Consider the following 15,446-nt stretch of genomic DNA (forward strand, 5'->3'; position numbering starts at 1 on the left):
AAGGATAGAGATTGGGAGCTGACCTGTGAAGAGATATAGCTCTAGGTTCCATCGCCTTAGGTGTAAAGCAGACTTTGGCCAGTGTGTCCCTGTGGGACTTTACCTAAAACGCAGGCGACAGGACTCTACTTCCTCCCAGGAAACAGAGGAAGGAAAGGGGTGCCGGTTCTTATGAAGCGGCGCTGATCTCGCCGTGTACAGGACCCCGGGGGCACCAGCCGCGTTGTGGTGGATGTGCCATTGTTTTGCAGGTATTTGAGCGCTATCGCGCATGCCCCCAGCGTTCCCACTTCCACAGTTCGGGAAGGGCCTAGGATCGAGCAGGCCCGAGAGAGAAGCGTCTCGCCCTCGGAAGTTAGCGCGTGAGAGCAGCGTCTCACCATCGGAGCCAGCGAGGTGAGAGGCGGGGACAGCGTGGGCGCCTCGCGCATGCCTGAAGGTGTAGTGTTCCCCTGATCAGAACTGAGGAGGAGCGCCAGAAACCCTTCGGCGGCTGAAAGCGTGTGGTGTCATCTCTTCCCTGCTCGAGCGCCTCCTGAAGGAGCTGGCGTGAGCGGGAAGGGAAACCTGAGGAGCCTGATAGCGGCAGGGGAATTCTGATTACTCTGTCCTTCTCCGCTCGTGAGCCTTACAGAGCAGTTGGCTCGAGCGGGGTGGGAAAGGCTGAGGGGCCCTGGAAGCTGGTGAGCTTTGCCAGGGCTTGGTTCCTTTGACTTGCCAGGTGGTTACCCCCCCATCTCCTGGTGTACCAAGACTTCAACCGCCAGATCTTCTACAAGTAAGGAGGTGATCTGCAAGGGGAAAGTGGCGCTAGAGCCCATAAAGGAGTAACTCAGACACTGGTCGTTTCCTCCACTGTATGATACAAGGTGGGGAGTAGCTTGAGGGAACCAACTGCGAATAGAGGGCTGAAGGAATCTGCTGGTTAAGTAAAGGCATAAGTTCCTCTTAGAGTTTGCTGATGTCTAAGTAAACTTCAGGTTTAACTGAAATTCCTCATTGTATGTGTACCTGGTTGGTGAGGTAATGGTGCTGATGAGAAGAGTTTAGGGCACCTCATTGAAGTCAAATCTGGTCAATGTTGGTGTCTGAGTAAATGTATTATTGATGATAATTACTGAAATAAGTTAACAGCTCTGAAAGTAGGACTACTGATTTCAAGACATCTAAATGTAATGTGCTGATAAGTTCATAGAACTGTGTGTTGACATTATTTGGCAATTTTAAAAGTACTGTTTCTTCTCCTGACAGAATGTATTATATTGAACTGTGAATTCTAGAACCAAGAGAGCAAAGATATTATTTTTATAAACAAGTACTTATTTTTCCAACATTGGTGTGGTGTCCTTTTTATGTGTTATTGCGTGGAATTACTGCTGGGTGGTTTGCAACCTTCACACTTGTGCCTCTAGTATTGTGTCTTACCCTAGGCCAGGCTACCCTAGGTGACCTGACATCCCAGGTTCCAACACGGAGTTATTAAAGAAAAAACAAATTTGTATATCTAGGGACGCAGACCTTCCGTGAATCTGACCACAACCTGACCAGGATGTTGCGCCTGCCATTTTAAGTATCAGGTTGCGGTCCTGGGGCCTTACCATATAGCTGCAAAATATTAAAGGGGTCAGGTTACCTCTACCATTTAATCATTTTGAAAATATACCCGGACCCCAAGGATGTGTTAGAGGAGGGTCTAAGGGACCTATGTGTGGTATGAAAATGCGTTAAAATTGAATTTTTCCACTTCAGAAATCTGTGGATCAACCATGGGGCTCAGAGCAGCCCCACTGTGTCAATCAGCTTTTTATTCATGCATCTTGGCACATTTGGAAAAAAAACCACTTTCAGACACACAAACAGGGACTCTCCTCAAAGACCTATGAAGACATTCACACACCAACTCTTAGAGCCATGTAGGCACTCACAGACACACACAGTCACTCACACACCCACTCACATACCCATGCCACTGACAAACCCACTCACAGACCTACACAGGCAATCATAGATTCAGTTGCAGACCCATACAGGTACTAAAACACCCATTCAAGACACATAGAGGTACTCACAGACTCACACAGGCAGTCACACAGCCACTCACAGACCGAAGCAGGCATACACAGACCCACATATGCACTCACACACCCACTTACAGTCCCACACAGGCACTTACAGACCCACTTACAGACTCATCAGGCACTCACACACCTACTACCGACCACTATTATTCACTAGATTGTCATTGGAATACATGTACAGTATATGAGGTATGCCTTGCCACGTATTTAGTACAGTATGGAATAATTGTCGGTTTACATGATTTTACTCTATTTTACTTGCTTACTTTCCCCCGAGTCGGAAGCCGGGGGCTCTTCCGCCTCAGGCTCTTCTCTCTATCCCTCCCGTTTTTGCGATACAAATATTGGTAAAATTGTTTTTAACCTTGTATAATATTTTAATTGGTCGTTTATTTACCTTATACTGCGGACCTCTGGGTGTGAGACTCACGTCGCACCGAGGCTCCCTACACTCGATCTTTCTACCGGCGCAGCCGACTGAGGCGCTGACACCGGAAGGCAAAGAGGGTGGACGCCATCTTGGTGGGGGGAAAGGGTAGCGCTCCAGTTGTAGGACGCCTCCCACCCTCCTCCACAATGGATAAAAAGAAGATGACTTCCCGTCCGCGCGGCAGGCGGGCGCAGTGGGCGCGCCAAAGGCAAGCCCGTCTGCGCCCGTCCGCGCCGGGACCGGGCCTAGGGCCGACCCCCTTATTTCATCTACATCAAATACCTTGCAGTATAATGAAGAATTCCTCATGAGTATAAGGCCTCTGGAAATGAAAGGATGTTTACATGCTTATCTGGCGACAGATCTTCCTGTGATTTGCCCGGGGTGTCAACAGACTCTCAAACCCAGACAATCCTGTGACTCAAAATATGACTACAATATGTTTATGCTAAACTGCAGATCTGTACCTAAGCATAGGACGGAACTGGCTCTTCTGCTTGAAGAACAGCGGCCTGATGCAGCATTCCTCACAGAGACAGGGCTGACGAAGGACTCAGACTCAGACATCGTGACAGCCCTTCCCCCAGGCTATCTAATTACTCGGCAAGACCGCCCTGAAGGGAGGGGAGGAGGTCTAGCTATTGTATATAAAAATCAGTATCACTGCCGAATAACCTCCGAACCAATTCCAGAATGCGAGAGCCTAGGATTCAGTATAGAATTTTCCCCCAACAACTGCTTTTCAGGGGTTCTCGTATACCGTCCTCCGGTACCCTCTAAACAGTTCCATAAATCTCTGCCATCTATTGTAGCCAATCGGGTCATAACTACCTCAAACTTTACTGTATTAGGCGACCTGAATTTTCATTTCGATGCAACCCTGGATCACACTGCCGTGGCGCTGATAGATGATTTAGCGGCGCTACAGTTAAGGCAACGGGTTGAGGCCCCCACCCACACTAAGGGCCATCTACTCGACCCAGTGTTTAGTAACTCTGCAGAGTTGGCGGCGAGGCCACCAATGGCTATCCCCTGGTCCGACCACCTACTAGTGCCCCTTACCTGCAAGAAAAACCAGAATCTGGTCTCGACTCTCAGTTGATTCTTGGTCTAGACTGGAGAGTGCCCAGCCTTCTTCAAACGAGGACCCATGTGTGGCCAATCAGGAATACGAAGATTGGATTACACAAACCCTGGAGGCCGCCCTTCCCTTGTGCAAACTCACTCCAAAACGCTCGCAAAAAACCACCCCTTGGTACACAGAGACTCTTAGGGAAAAGAAACGCCACTGCAGGAAAATAGAAAGGCGGTGGCGCTTGGGATATTCTCTGGAGGAGAAAATGCTATATAGAGAGGCAATCAAGTCCTATAAAACCAAGGTCAAATTTGCCCAGTCTACCTACCTATCGGATAAAATCCTGCGAGCTAAGTCTAAACCCAAGGAAATATTCCAAATAGTGGAAAGGCTCACTAAGCTCCCGTCCCCGGACATGCATTCGGGTAAAACCATAGCTCAATGTGACGACTTGGCAGACTATTTCCATCTTAAAGTCAACCAAATCTACTCCTCTTTCCCCTCCATTGCACTAGTACCCACTGTTCAGGGACAGACAAACCTGGTAGATTCCACACCCCAGGCGTCAATAATTTTTGATCATTTCCCACTGTTAGATTCTGACTCTCTGGACTCCACAGCCCGCAAGGTGAAATCTGGGTCGCCAAGAACCCAGCACCCCCAGAAGTTATGTTGCGGGCAGCTCGGGTTGTGTTCCCCACCATCATGAACCTCCTGAATGCCTCCCTCAATACTAGTACCGTTCCTTCTGCTTGGAAACAGGCCATGGTCCGTGCTTTGCTAAGAAAAAAACATTCTGGACCCCAGTGACTTCAGCAGCTATCGTCCAATCTCCCTGCTCCCCTGGGTGAGCAAGATTCTCGAGAAGCACATCAATAACCATCTGGTGGACTATCTCGAGAATAACCAGCTGCTAGATGCCACCCAGACGGGTTTTCGCCCCAGACATGGGACGGAGACCGCTCTGCTGGCAGTCACTGAGGAAACCAGAAAGATCTTGGATCAGGGGGGATCAGTGACAGTGATCCTCCTTGATCTAAGTGCGGCATTCGATACGGTCAGCCATGAGACTCTGCTGAGCCGTCTTTCGGATATCGGTGTCACAGGCGGAGCATGGCTCTGGCTTAAATCTTTTCTGAGCAATAGGTCCTTCCAAATTTTTTACGGAGACTCAGTATCTACAAGCAGGCCATTGAGGTGTGGAGTCCCACAGGGATCCTCCCTCAGCCCTGCGCTTTTTAACATCTATATGAGGCCACTGGCTGAGGTTGTCCGTCCGTTTGGTATTAAAATCATTTCTTACGCGGATGACACCCAGCTAGTGGTCTCTTTGGCGCAGGAGGATGGCCGCCCAGCATCAGTGGGGCTGAAAAGGTGCTTGGAAGAGGTAAAGGGTTGGATGACCTCGTCCTCCCTCAAACATAATGGGGATAAAACAGAGCTGATGCTTCTGGGCCCCATGAATCCCACATTCTTCAACTTCCTGTGGCCCCCATGCCTAGGCACCCACCAGCCCCAAAGGATAGCATAAAAAGCATGGGGGTCTGGCTCGATAGAACGCTATCATTTAACATCCAGGCCACAAAACTCTCTGACACCTGCTTTGGTCTGCTCAGGATGTTGAGGAAAGTTCTTTCTCTTCTGCCTTTGGAGGCAAAGCAGGTGGCCATTCAAGGTCTAATTCAGTCCCGTCTGGACTTTAGTAACGTTTTATATCTTGGCGCCCCTGAATATACATTGCGCAAGTTGCAGATAGTGCAAAACTGCGCGGCACGCACACTACTCCAGCTGCCGTGTAGACAGTCAGCTAAGGCTGCACTGAGCAGTCTGCATTGGCTGCCGATACGGCAAAGAATTGCTTTTAAGGCTATGTGCATTTCACATCAATCCTTTTGGGATACAGGACCAGCCATCATCGGTGATCTAACAACTCAGTATCACCCCAGTAGGAATCTTCGCTCCAGCCAGGCGTTTATGGCTGTAGCCCCAAGAATAAAAAAGGCAAGAACGGACGGCAGGATGTTCGCACATAATGCCGCCAAACTTTGGAATTCACTCTCCCTTCAACTTAGGTCCAACCCGAATTTGTCCTCCTTTCGGAAAAAACGGAAAACCCACCTATTCATCCACCTTTTCTTTTTAAGCAACCATATTTTTAGTAGCGCTTGGACGCCTCAGGGCAGCAATCGCGCTGTACAAATGCACATTTCATTTCATTTCATTTCATTTACTCTATTTTCTTATAAAATGATTGTTCATTTTGACTTCCTCCACTTGAATTGGGAGTTATATCTGTCCACAGTGGCCCATTGGGGCTATAGTGGTCATTATGTAAATTAGATACTTATTTGATATATTGTGAAATTTTTACCTGCAGTGCTTTTTGAGCAAGAGTGGTTTTCAAGTACATTTGAAATGTTTTTCACGTACAGTGAAATAGCCTACTTGAGCTTTACTGGGCAGCATCTGTTTTATTTACCACTTTTCTATTCGTTCAGTGTATATTCTGCCTCCAGTATTTCTATGTATGCTTTATTTTTGGAAAGCATATCGTATTCAATGCCATTCTAAATCTATGCATTTATTGCTTGCGTAATTGCTTGCATTCTGCTGACAAAAATGAATCATATTATGTCTTCCGAAAATGAATTAATTTCCTGAATGGGAAGATATCTCTTTCCAATTATGGAGTGTAACTCTTCTATGTCTATGATTTGTATTTCAATATTTACGAAAGGTGGTAGGCTCCCTGACCTTGACAAAGGCTCATGGGAGTTGGAATACTTCAAACCATGTTGCACAATAAATGACTGTGTGTGTTTACATCCGCAAGTGCCGTGCCTGTCTGTTTTTGGATTGCCAGAACCTTTTTGTGTATGTATGTGTTTGTGTGTCAAGCCACCCAGGAATTCCATAACTATACAGAGGATTGAGCTCTTTTATAAGTTATGGAACTCCGAGGTGAATTTCAATATCCTATTAATGAACACCAGGGGTTACTTTGCCCCATAAAATACATGGTTACACCATCACCTTTCCAACAAACCACTAAAACCTTGCTATTCCTTCATATGAGAGAGCAAGCATGTTTGAAACATATTACCTCTAGTCCAAAATTAAACGCATCAACAACCTGTTAGATATTGTTGCAAATATATCAGAAACAGTTCAATACAAGTCAGTTAAAAAAAAAAAAGCTGCAGTATCTCAGAATGTGTATAAACATTGTAACTTTTCTCTTTCTAAGGAGTGCAAAATATAAACATTCTCTCTCCTTGTCATTGTAAACTAAAAAATAGAGCAAAAGAAAGAAAAGCAATGTTTTGTTTTCATTGCTGCAAACAGCTGCGTCAATTATGTTCTGTGACCTGACCTGCCTTTGATCTCTGGATTTAAAACTCCAAGAATCAATCAATCTATCTATCTATCGCTATCTCCCTCTCTCTATAAATATAAATTCACTGAAAAAAACTAAGGTTACTGGGACGTTATATTTAGAGTCAGATTTCAGTCGTACAAATCCAGTGAAATTCAGCAGAGCTAACTATTACTCGAGCCCCCGCAATGCACTGCTTAAGACCTCACATATTACATCACTCATGGCACGGTCAGTGAATGGTTTTGTACGAGAGAAATTGGACACTAACCTTTATTTTTTTTCAGTGAATTTCTAAGGTTTTTTAAATGCTAATTCCTAATTATAATATCCCTGTAACCTTTGGTTTTTTCAGTGCATTTCTAAGATTTTTTATCTAGTAGGCACGTTTGCAGAGTGGTGGAGAACGGGGCTGGGTCTCCGACCAGCTCTCAGGAATACTGCTGTGTAGGACTTACAAGAGGTACCAGGAGGACTTCTTGGCCCCCAAGGTCCTTCAGCAGTAAAGTTGACGTCATGCCCCAAACAGTAGAGCACCACGAGCTACGTTTGCAGAGTGGTTTTGAAAATTTTGGGACGATTTGTCAAACGACACCAAAGTAATTGGCAAATGAAAAAATGCTCTTCCTAAGGAAACTACATCACAACTATGGGGCATATTACCAAGCAATAGCGATAATTATCGCTATTGCTTGGTTAGCGGGAAAAAAATATCGCCGAGCACAGAGGATTTTTACCGCTGAGATACCTTGATATTATCAAGGTATATCTCAAAAGCGGTAAAAATCCTGCGGAATGCATGAATATCGCTGAAAAATCAGCGATATTCATGCATTATTGTGACAATGCTCTTAGCCATGTTATCCACCTTCCATTGGATAACATGGCTAAGCACTGCTTTTAGCAGGCGTTAGCTTTTGGAGATATTCACGCTTAGCGCGAATATTTCCAAAAGTTGTTAATAGGAGTTAGAGATGTTAGCGACTGTTTTCAGTCGCTAACATCTTGGCACGCCCACTTTGCATGTCATTAGCGATAATTATCGCTGACATGCAAAGTGGGCCCCTAAATGCCCGCTATCGCCTACAAGCTGTCGCTAACTGGTGTTAGCGACAGCTTGGTAATAGGGCGATAAAATTATCGCCGTATTAGCGGGAAAAGTCCAGCTAATGCGGCGATAATGCCCTTGGTAATATGCCCCTATGACTACCTACTGGCGATCGCCAGTAGGTAATATAGATATGTCCACATATATATGTGCTCCTAAGAAGAACACAGTTAAAAATGAGTTATAGTCTTGTTTAAAAAGGTAATACAACTGAAATTCACCAGTCATGGTTATGAAAGCACAGAATATTCACCCGTAAGACAGGAGTTCATTATATTATAAGGTCATAAGTTAGTGTCAATGGAAATTGAAGGAAGTGTGCACTGAGAAAATCTGTAGTGAAGACATCAAACAGTCTCAGCTAAGATGGTAAGGGTAGTAATATTTGGATAGCTCACATGAGCATGACACATGCCAATGCCAATGCTTAGTGTCAAAGACAGCTGCAATGCATGAAAGTTCTATAACCCATGTGGCCTTTGGTATGGTGGTGAGTGTGCAGATGTGCAGGCTAGACATGTCCGGTTGTTTTTTTATGATCCTGTTTTTCTGTTATGCTTACATTTTCATAATGTACGTCTTTCTTCACTGGCCAGGTAACCGGTGGCATCTGGACCTTCAGCCGTGCCTCCTGTGATGTTTTTGTGACAATGGATGTCATGATGTGCACGGCCAGCATTTTAAACCTCTGTGCCATCAGCATCGACAGGTACGTGCTACACATTACTGCCGCCATCTGAACCTTGAACAGTGTAGTTACCCCACCTCATTCTGTTTCTTTTCCTCATCGAGCACACGTTCAACACTGTCTGATCACCTCTTAAATTTCAGATATCCTATTGCAGGTCTTCGTGTCTCGTCTCGTTATGGAACAGCATATGTAATCTAGTGGTTAAAGTTCTGTATTTCAATCTACATGCAGGAAAATAAAGACATGGATCACTGCTGGCAGAATGTCTCAGGAAAATGACTTGCCTTTGTGAAACTTTGTTGATCAATGGTAAATTGGGATTGGAAGTATGAAACAAATTCTCCTAGATCCACCATTATCCTCAAGTCTTTATTAGACTGCAGTAGATGCTAAATATATCTTTAATCTGTAAGCAAATCATTCTGGGTGCCAAAGTAGCATCAATCACAGCCCTTATCAACTCCTTTTGACCATCCACTTACCCTCCTTCTGCTACTCACTTGTGGCTCCAATTCCCCTGCTCGTAGGTGGAATTGTGACCACAATATTGATAGCGAGGAGGTCACAGTTTTACTCGTAACTTCTTTTCTGGATCGCAGTCTGGGAGCTGCCACCATTTTCCCTGACATAATCTCCCAAATTCCCCACCTCCATGCATGTCATTCATCGACTCCTCTTATCCAGTTGCAACTCTTAGAGTTGCTTATTTCTGCATTGGAAGCAGTTCTGACGCTGGGAGGGAGCTCTTTAGTATCCACCTCATGATAGGCTTTTTCAGTTATTCATCAATCATTGTTCTGTTCTATAAAGGACATTTTCATAGTAGAGGCTGGATCCCTTTCTAAGCAGTCAAATGAGGCAAATTGGTATAAAAAGGATTGTAGGGCCTGCAGACGCTCTCTTATGGCCACAATCAAAGGAAGGAATTCCTAATTAAGGAAGCTAGAGCCTCCTACAAGGCTGTCATTTTAAAGGTCAAGCACAAGCATGATTTTTTGTTTTGGGAGGCATTAGCGTTCGCAGCAAACTGGAATACTTGTCACCGGTTTTGGCATACATTAGCCAACCAAGGTCCTGGAATGTACTATTTTAGCTACTGCCTGGGTTGACCATTTTTTTGGCCTAAATGCTCACACCAAGAATGAAGTGATTCCTGGGAGTGGGTCCATGATGGGCCTTGATAGGGCTGTGGCTGGCCTGGGAGAACAACTAGAGACAGGTTTGTCATCTCATGTCTCGCTTGGGGGAGATACTTCCTGCCTGTTTGTTTGTGCTGCAGCCTCAGTCACAGCGTGTGAAGTGGTAAATGCTATTGATTCAATCACTCCAGGGAAAGCATTGGCCTGGATAAAGTTCCAGGTGATCTTTTTAAAGTAGAGAAGGAAATATGGGATCCCTATTTTTTTGGTGTTTTTTAATAGTACCATGAATGGGCTACCAACTCCACCGTCAAGGGCCTGAGCAGAGATCATTCCAATTTATAATCATAGGTCACTTCCATCCAATTACTGACTGATAAGTCTTATTGATAGTTCGCAGAAGCTCTTTAGTCTAATTCTACTGAGTTGACTGCAGGATTAGATGGAGGTTACAGACATGCTCACACCATTACAAGCAGGGTTCAGGGCTGAGATAAGTACTATTGATCAGGTCCTTCAACTGCAGTTAGTTTATTGGAAATATGTACACAAACAAAACTTTCAGCAGCAGACTAATTGTTGCACCTCAATCAAATATATCAGATGTATATGTCATGTGCACAATTCTTCTGGCACTTGCAGCTGTTGAGTGCCACTGAGAACAACAGTCAGAAATGTCTTCAAAAGAGAGGACGGTGCACCAGGAAAGAAGTTCATAATCAATTTAATTATTCCATCATCTTCCTTTATTGATCACATATAATATATAGGTTAAAAGCCAGCCAACGCGTTTCATTCCATATTACAAAGGAACTTCATCAGGGATGAAAGTAATCACATAAAGAACTACAGAAATAAGCACAGAAATATAACATAAATAAACATAACATTATTAGACAAACTCATCAAATAACTTACAAACATAATTAACTTAACAAACATAGACAGAAAAAACTTTCCAATTTCCATGAATCCCATGAAAATACGGACCTAGTACATAGGTTTAGGCACAAACACAAACATGAAAAACCATTTCCCTATGATATAAAAACACTCCACATCCAAGTATTACAGATCCTAGAGGGAAAAGAGATAAATGTATATGTATCCAATCGAAACATCATAGGTATATACATGCGTATGGACTGATTTCCACATCATGAGATTTCCTATTAGAATCTACATTACTTATGGCAAGACTACCTGCATGTATAGAACAAACAAGATGACTATATGGGACTCATGTAATTTGGAATGTTTTTTCTGTCTATGTTTGTTAAGTTAATTATGTTTGTAAGTTATTTGATGATTTTGTCTAATAATGTTATGTTATATTTATGTGTCTATTTATGTAGTTCTGTATGTGATTACTTTCAGCCCTGATGAAATTCCTTTGTAATATCAAACGAAACACGTTGGTTGGCTTTTACCCTATAGTTTATTGAAAATATGTTATGGTGGGTGTGGGTCATTTATATGTAATTTATGTTGATCTTCGGTCAGCATTTGACCTTGTCCCCTTTGTCTCCCTTGGCACTTTGGGAAGGTTTGACCAACATGGGTGTCCAGTAATATCTTGTGGATGTTTTAAGAAGGTAGCATAATACCAGCTTTGCCCAGGTCAGATGTGGGACTTCTGCTGAGTTAACTGATCCTATCCCAGTCTCTCGGGTGTGAGACATGGATGTGTTTTAGCCCCAACCCTTTTTTTTACATGTTATTAATGATCTAATGACTAATTTGGAACAGTGTAAGCATGATGCACTGACCCTGGCCAATAGAAAGATCCCGGCACTCCTGTTTGCGGACAATACCTTGCTGATCTCTATGTCTCCCATGGGCATACAAAACCTGTTTGATCGTTCCAGCGTCTTCTGCAGGCAGAGAGGGCTGGATATCAATATTAGTAAAACCAATGACATGGTTTTAAATCCTTGCTCGACTACTTGGCCACACCCAAGTTACAATGGTGTTCCCCTGAAGAGAGTTTCCATTTTTGTTTATTTGGGCTTTACCCTCAGGGACTCCTTTGGTTGGTCTTCGCAAATCCAGAAGAGTAAACTTTGATTGGAGCATTATACAGATGGTATTTTTAGGGCTGTCTAGGATTCTAGCTTTCGTCATGTGACCCTTGTTCTACCAATCTATAACTTGCATGCATTGGGAGGGTCGCTATATGGTGGTGCACTCTGGGGACCCAAGAATGTAAATGACATGGTAATGGTAAAGAACTGTTTTTTACATATCCTTGCCAATTTGCCAGCAAGTACCCCCCTTGTACCTTGGCGGGTAGATCTGGATATTAGATCTCTTGGGCATAGGGTCAGATTCAGACCGCTGATGTACTGGAGGAGGTTTGGTCAACAACGGAATAGGCACATAATGCCTACAGGCTGGGTCTTGAAGACATTTTAAAATGCTGTGGGCTAGGAAGCATTGCTTGGTTAGAATATATCAAACGCAGCTTAGTTAAGATCGGTTGTGAGACCCTTAGGGCATATACTGAAACTGCAGGTAGGATGACAATGTCCATGTTAAAAGCAATCTATTGAAGACATATAGATGAAGGGTTTCACAGGTTAGGGAATGTGGGCCCCCTTACTGCAGCTTTCTTAGAATTTAATGATTCCTATTTTTTGGAAGAGTTTATGGATGACATCAAGCTTTCGACTGGCAGAAAATTGTACATTAATTGCGGTTTGAGACCCTGCCTCTTCACCCTCTTAAGGCGCGATGGTAGCGTCCCCTATAGAGCAGGAGATGAGTTGTCCCTTTTGTGTTGGTACCAAGGAAAATGTTGAGCATGTTTTGTTTTTTTGCTCCCAGTACTATTTTCATAGAAGGGCCTGGATTGTTCTGCTTTGCCGTAATATGAGGTTTAGGGACCACAAATCTGCCTTAAGAATCTTAAGAACCAATACAACCCGCCCAATAGTCTTTGCAGTCTCCTGGTTTCTTTTAAATATGTGGAGGTATAGATTGAAGTGGGCTATCGTTTCATCGATAGACAAGGTCATGCAATCTGTATTTTTAATATCTGCCATTGCTGCTAATGTAATATTATTATGCCTTCTCAGAGGGATTGTTTTGTTTTAGTCTATTGATATATTTTTTTAAATATTTATTGGCCAAGTATGAATGAGAGTTGCTTATTTGTAGCTTTATCCTTTTATTATTTTGAATATTTTAACTGTGTTTCATAACATGTACTTTTATGGCAACAAGCCAAAATAAAGTCAAAGTGAAGCAAGTAGTTCCTTCATTTTACAACTGGCTAGAGTTTGTTTTGACCATGTGCCTGAGCTTATGTAATCACAAAAAGAATCAAAAAACAGTATTGAGAGAAGGGCTTTGGTTACGCCTCTTTGTTTGATCTTGTTACATTATGTGCTTTTGATTGGGCAGCTGTTGTGTGCAGAGCTCCATTGTTCATTACTGACAGCAACACTGTTTACACTGACTCCCTGTTGAGTACATTAGGTAAGGGAATTTGAAGACACTGTGATGTGTCTTATAGATGCAATAAGAAGGGAAGAGGGTTTACACTGTGACCTCTGTGATAAAAAAACATAGGAAGTGCAGTGGCATAGCAGGGAGGTGGCGGGGGAGGCACGAGTTTTGGGTGTGGCGGCCTCCCCCTGGCTCTTACCTGTCGTCGCAGGAATCGCCAGCACCCCCGCTCTTATGTACGGCTGCCGCAGGGGGCAAAATGTCTAGCTACGCCACTGGGGAAGTGGCTTTACATTGTTTAATACTGAGAAACCTTCTTACACTCTTACACAGATATCCATTTCAGGAGTTAAAGGTCTCTGGTTTTAATTATAGACATTTGTGATTTTAGGTTAAGCTTTAGCTGTATTTGAATTAAAATATTGAGGTGTGCTTTGCATAGTTCTGGGATTCTAACTGACAGACTTTTCCTGAGCAAGCCTATGCCTGCTATGCCTCACTATCCAAAGTGTCAATTGCTACATGGGAGCGTAATTGTTACCAGTTTTGGGTTCAATTATAAGTTGGTTCCAGGCATGAAAGTTAAAAGGCTATAATTGTTGCAATGGGTGCCTTATTGGCCTGGGACCTTCCCCAATTATCCATTTCCCACATTCCCATATAAACTACAATGGTGATGTATTGTTATTGCCCAATGTCACAGAAGAAAAAAAATGCTCTGCTGCTTTCCATCTCCTGCAGCATCCCCCACTGTGGCATAACAAGGTCAAACAGCCTCAGTGTGGTCACTGTTGCAAAACTCGCAATATTGTGTGTGCCAGCAGGGTTGGTTCAAGACAGCATGATGTGTTGTAGATTCTCTGGGCCTGATTCACAATGGTGAACTTAGACTTTTGGTTTAAGTTTTGACCAAAAATCTAATTTTACTACATTCACAAAGGTAAGTTACAAGTAGTATCTTTATGACTGTGGAGTTTCTGCACTTGGGGCCAAGTTTCCTCACTCCGGGAGGAATCTCACAACTCTGGTGGAATCTCTGCACTGGGAGCAGATCTCCACCCTGATTGGGGAGATTCCGCCCGGAGTGGGGAGATTCCGCCCCAAGAGTGGAAATTCGCCTGATACTACTCGTAACTTACCTTTGTGAATATCAAAAAGTTGTTTGCCTAAAGCAAGACCAAAAGGACGGCTGTCACATGTTTTTAACTTAATTATGTTGTGTATTATGGAGTGAGTTATCGGGTGCTGGTGGAGTATATTCCAATAAGCAAACAGACAGCCAAGCTGCTCGGTTGTGCTCCCTGACTCTCTCCCAGCAATGGTTGGATTATGTATCATTGTGACGGGCATCTCAGTGGCTGGGGGCCAGGCTGCACTATGCAGATTTTTCTAGTGAGGTGTCTTTTGAGAGTTAGGACTCCTAACTTTACTACTACTGAACTGAGAAAAATCCTAATTTTAAAACTTTCTGTATTCACAGAAGGCATTTAGGAGTCCTAAAGTAAGGAATCCTAACTTTACTACTACTAAATTGCGAAAAATCCTAATTTTAGGACTTTTGGTATTCACAGAAGGCATTTAGGAGTCCTAAAGTTAGGAGTCCTAACTTTACTACTACTAAATTGAGAACATTCCTAATTTTAAGACTTTTGGTATTCACAGGAGGCATTTAGGAGTCCTAAAGTTAGGAGTCCTAACTTCTGGGAATACTGAAATGAGTAAATGTCTTCTGTTAATACCAAAATGAGTAAGTGCCTTCTGTGAATCCAAAAATGGTAGTAAGTTTAGGATAGGTTAGTTCTGTGAATCGGGCCCATTGTGTTGTTTTGAGCTACTCGTGCTAAGTCTTGGCACTGGAGTGCACCTGATACCTAGACTTGAATAAAAAAAGTTTCCAACATAAAGCCTGGCTTCACACCTTCAACCAGCACTTCCTTCATTGCATGCTGTGTGCTTAGGATTGCTGAGCAAGGACTAGCACACTGTCCTTTTTGTGTTTTTTTTATGTTCGCAAGCATATTTAAGTAATTTTTATAGCTTGATAGCCTGCTTACAAACAAATAGAAGTCCCAAGTGAATGCAGTTTGAGTACCTGAGCG

General features: G+C 43.5%; 1 protein-coding gene across 1 annotated transcript in view; it reads left to right on the plus strand.

Moving 5' to 3' along the window:
- The window catches only part of DRD3 (dopamine receptor D3), an 857,963-nt gene that overhangs the window by 320,959 nt on the left and 521,558 nt on the right, over window positions 1-15,446 (plus strand). The window contains exon 2 of the mRNA XM_078655903.1: window positions 8,664-8,776. Within this exon, the coding sequence (XP_078512029.1) occupies window positions 8,664-8,776 (113 nt within the window). The remainder of the gene's footprint in view (window positions 1-8,663; window positions 8,777-15,446) is intronic.

This window comes from Lissotriton helveticus, chromosome 8, assembly GCF_964261635.1.
Source record: "Lissotriton helveticus chromosome 8, aLisHel1.1, whole genome shotgun sequence".
Taxonomy (NCBI): Eukaryota; Metazoa; Chordata; class Amphibia; order Caudata; family Salamandridae; genus Lissotriton; species Lissotriton helveticus.